The 5,094-nt window shown below is 32.0% G+C and overlaps 1 protein-coding gene across 1 annotated transcript in view; it reads left to right on the top strand.

The window, feature by feature from the left end:
* Positions 1 to 4,565: 4,565 nt before the first annotated feature.
* LOC126910414 (uncharacterized) overlaps positions 4,566 to 5,094 on the top strand; it is a 31,532-nt gene continuing 31,003 nt past the window's right edge. Inside the window, exon 1 of the mRNA XM_050692968.1 lies at positions 4,566 to 4,770. Coding sequence (XP_050548925.1) covers positions 4,666 to 4,770 — 105 coding nt within the window. The 5' untranslated portion in view covers positions 4,566 to 4,665. The remainder of the gene's footprint in view (positions 4,771 to 5,094) is intronic.

Genomic DNA, 5,094 nt, shown 5'->3' with positions numbered 1-5,094 from the left:
TAAAGGACGCAGTAGAAAATAGAAATGATAATAATAATAATAGCGATTATACTATTATAGCACCCGACTAGAAATGCCCATCATTTCTAACAAAGAGAGAGGTTTTAAAAGCAAAATGGGATTGGTAGCAAGTGATTACGGAGAAAGGGCAACCCCATCGAGCAGAGTAAACCCAACAAATTCAAACCCACGTGCGCTCTAGTAAAAAGGCTTCAAAGCGAAGTGGGATAGATGTGATTTCGGAAAGGAAGTCCAAACGTTTCGAACGTACGTCCGCATATAAACCAAGGATTTGCTCCGCGATCTAGAGAAGGTGCGGCAAAAACNGATCTAGAGAAGGGGCGGCAAAAACCGGTTACCAAGTAGGTAACTGATTCCGGGAAGGGTATCCGGCTGCGCCACATACGTCGCGTTGAACAATAACAGGTGAAATCGGTAGCATGCCCAAGGTGTCGGTTGAAAAAGTAAGGTTTAAGGGGATAANCAATAACAGGTGAAATCGGTAGCATGCCCAAGGTGTCGGTTGAAAAAGTAAGGTTTAAGAGGATAAAAACATACGGTAATGATAACGGTCAACCGCTTTGTAGAAAAAGGTATCGGCAATGCAAATACAAAGGAGGCCGATTACTCGTATCAAATAGGTAATAGATTACGAAGGGGGTTTGCGGATCACGGCCCGCCGATCGAGTTCAAGGAGGGAAATACAGTGGAAGCCGCTTATTAGAAACACGGATAATTGATACAATCGCGTTATTGAAACAAAATGCCCCGGGACGGACCGGCCGTATATTAGAACATTGAAAATAAATCTGATTATTGAAACATCATATCGGTTATTTGAAACAATTAGGTTGACGTGTACACCGGTTATCCATCCGGCGATAACTAATGCACTTTAATCTTATCTTCGCTGTCTTTATCTTTAAACAGTTGTTTTACCAGAGCTAATAAGAAAACTAATTTCTGACAAACGTAGAGCTAGAGCTTTATTCCAACGCACTAGACTTCCGTCACATAATCACTTATATAATAAGTTAGCAAATAAACTCAAAAAAATTCTTGCTCAACACAAAACCAACTCCTATAAAAATTACTTATGTAGCTTAACATCTAAGGAGGGTAGCCTGTGGAGAGCTACTAAACAAGCTCTTAGATATAAAACAACTAATCTCCCAATTAAAAAAACTAACGGCAGTCTAGCTATCTCTGATTTGGAAAAGGCAGAGTTATTCAAAGAACATCTAGCTGAAACTTTTAAATCTCATCCGAATATATACTCACCTGAAATTACTAGTTCTGTTATGACATACGTTAATGCACCTTTACCGCTCTATCTTCCAGTTAAATGTTTTACTCCAAATGACGTAAAATTCACTATTGCTACCCTTCCAACAAATCCCCTGGTTTTGACCTTATAACGGCTGAGGTTGCAAAATGCCTTCCAAAAAAATCTATTATACATTTAACCCATATATTTAATGCAATTATTAGACTTTCTTATTTCCCTCTATTATGGAAATTCTCGATTATCATATTAATTTCTAAACCCAATAAACCCCCTGACCTCCCAACATCGTTTAGACCAATAAGTCTGTTACCGTTCTTTGCAAAAATTTTTGAAAAATTATTACTTAAAAGAATACTTTGCTGTCTCTCTGTCAATAATACCATATTATATTGCCTAATTCCCAATTTGGTTTTAGGGCCTCTCACTCCACTATACATCAAATCCATAGAGTAGTAGATGTAATATCATACTCGCTTGAAAAAAAATTATATTGAAAAAGTGCGTTTCTTGGCATCTCACAGGCCTTTGATAGGGTATGGCATGATGGCCTCCTATATAAATTATAAAAATGTCTGCATCCTTCTTACTACCTGTTTTGTAAATCCTATTTAACTGATCGTTTTTTCCAAATCCGTCATGGTTCTTCAGTATCTGATATAGCCTCTATTAATGCGTAAGTCCCACAAGGAGGTATCCTATCTCCAATCCTTTTTAATATCTATACCTCAGACCAACCCATAACTCCTAAAACCATTGTTGCAGATTATGCTGATGAAAAAGCTATCTTGTCCTGTAACTCTGACCCTCAGATTGCATCCGTCAATTTGCAAAATCATATACACCTAATGGAGGATTGGTACACAAAATGGCGATTTAAAATTAATCAATCAAAATCAGTTCATACTACTTTTACTTTAAGACTTCTCCCTTGTCCTGGCGTCTCCCTATATGGAGTACAAATCCCCTACTCTTCCTCTGTCAAGTATCTCGGACTTACACTAGATAATCGGCTCACGTAGGCTCAGCACATTAAAATTAAACGCTCGTCTTTAAATAGCCGTCTGCGGTTACTCAAATCATTAATCATAAACAATAAATTTACAAACATTAATGTTAAACTTCAAATTTATAAATCCCTTTTAAAACCCATATGGACTTACGGCCTTCAGTTATGGGGCAAAGCTAAAAAATCCAATACCAATAATATTCAATGTTTTCAGAATATTGTCTTAAGAAAACTAATCAATGCACCTCCTTATATCTCTAATTATACACTTCATAACGACCTTAACTTAAAAACAGTCCATTAAGAAGCTATCTCCTACTATAAAAGATTCCACAGTAAATTACTCTCCCACTCTAATCCCTTAATAAAAAACCACTCAACCTTGTCATACCTGGTGACCCACCGAGACGTTTAAAACGTAAGTGTTGCCGTGATCTTTTTACTAATATCAATTAATAATAATATAATTAAGTTATTGGAAATATAAAATATGACACGGCCACGGCGTTGTCACACGTTTGACACCCCACGGTCGTATCAGCTCCTTCTCAGCCACCGCTCCACTGTAAACCGGACCGTTACACACACGCGTTATCGCCGTGGTGTAAAGTCCAATAAATGCCTAACGTCGAATACCCGCCGCAATAATACGTCCAGTCAGTCATCTTCGTGACACCTATCTCATTGGTTATAGCGTCCGTTAACTCAACCAAATCGCCACCGCAATTTCGGTCATCTTTTTGTTATTCTATCGACGGATTCTTAGTAATATTATTGTTATTATTGGTTCGCATATAATCTTTTGTGTTACAATTCTTGTTTTTCTCATTAAACGGCTCGACGCCACTTGGAAAACCAACCTGTATTACTTATTTGTGTCATCATCTACTGTTCCCGTAACAAATAAAAATTCTAAAAAAATAAAAAATTTAAAAAATCATGGGAAGTGTCTCTAATGAGTGGTTTCTTCCATCAAAATGTATTCATGTAAATTTTTCTACTCTTATAATATATGCTTATTTTGTTCATTGTACAGATTGTATATTTCTAATAAAAAAAAAAAAAAATTTCAATTCTAAATTAATCAATCGTTTGAAAGACATAATGAGTCAATTTTTATAATACAAGGTTACAGTGAATTTGTATTATTAGAAAATAAAATATCTTTTCCGCTATTTATTCGACAATATATCAATAAAATTTGTTTTCATTACTCTAAAATTTGGTGATTGCAACTTTCAACATATCAAAATTTATTATTAAAATAACATTTATGACAAAAACTTATTAACAATATATCTTGTTGATAATTATACTCTTAAAATGAAAAAGAAATTTAAAAATAATTTAATTTGTTTAGAATATTTATAAAATATATGTCAGTTTTTTACTTTTGTTAATACTCTACAAACAAACTTCCTATTTGTAGTTTAGAAGGCATAAAACTGTGCGGAGGCGATATCTCTCTTTTTTTTTTCTTTAAAATTCTTAAATTTCTAAAAAAATACATAAGGTTATACTCTAGATGTTTAAAAAATTAACAACAAATAGTCACTTAAAATTTTGTGCGTGTATAATATCTGAATTTAAATATTTATGAAGTTAATATTTTCTAATTGTGTTGCTAACAGCCAATAAATAGACGAAGTTAATATTTTATGTTTAAATTATATCCTTTACGTCGACCTTATGTAATTTAGTTGTTATTTATTTTGTTCTGTGTGTTATTAAATGAGCTTGCGAAACAATAAATTATATGATTCATTTTGATTTAATACGCGGTTATGGATCCTAATGCTTTTATATAATCAAATTAGACCACAATTATAAATGTCCTTAACCATCAAAGCTGGGGTTGCATATAAAATAGAAAAACATAATATTAATAGTTAGTATTGAGATGTAGTAATGTTTCTATAACACATTACGGAAGGCTATGTTTCCTGGAAACTTCTATCTTTGGGAAGTATAACGAATTATTACCTTAGTTCTGTATACATAGTAGCAAAAAATTTGATATTTTTAGAGAATTTTCATTTTTTATTGTAAGCGAAAAATTGATGCAACCCCTTCAAACTATATAGCAAACTGAATTAAAAAATATCTTTAAATATATAACACATTTTATTTAGGTTATTTGTTTTGTTATAATCTAAATATATAATAATTTAATAGCTTTATATATGATTTATCTATAGTCAAATAAAGTAAGATATATTTAAGGTTTAATATATTATTTATTCAATTGAAAAATTTTTTAAATAAAATTAATACAATTTTATTTTAAAGCGGGCAGTATAAGTCAACACTGGTATACATTTTACTTTGTTAGACTTCAGTATAAATTAATAATTTTTAGATAAGTTAAAAAATGATTAAAATTAGTTTTAATTCGTTTAACTTAATGAGATATTTATCCGTCATACTTACATCAGCACAAATATGTTTCAATACAAATGCTAATCCAGAAATTCAAGTAAGTGCGAACAATATTTCGGTTTTTTTAATATATAAGGTTTTTTAACACATTAAAGGATCCTTAACTGTAAAGAGCTCAATAGAATTTCTTAAAGTACAGTATGAATATAAATATACATAAATTCTTTAATCATATAAATTAAGCGTACCATAAATGAATCTATAAAAACATTAAGGAACTAGAAACTATTAGAATATAAAGATCAAGTTTTTATTCAAATGGTATTCATTTTGGAAATGGTAACATTTTTAACGATTTTGGTCCTTTGGACAATGTTATTTGCCTAAAACCATGTTTTAGAAACAAGAGTTGCCGTGCCTT

Source organism: Daktulosphaira vitifoliae, unplaced genomic scaffold (assembly GCF_025091365.1).
Source record: "Daktulosphaira vitifoliae isolate Bord-2020 unplaced genomic scaffold, ASM2509136v1 Scaffold_1, whole genome shotgun sequence".
Lineage (NCBI taxonomy): Eukaryota > Metazoa > Arthropoda > Insecta > Hemiptera > Phylloxeridae > Daktulosphaira > Daktulosphaira vitifoliae.
Note: the sequence above shows the minus strand (reverse complement) of the source record. Positions and strands in the feature narration are given on the sequence as shown.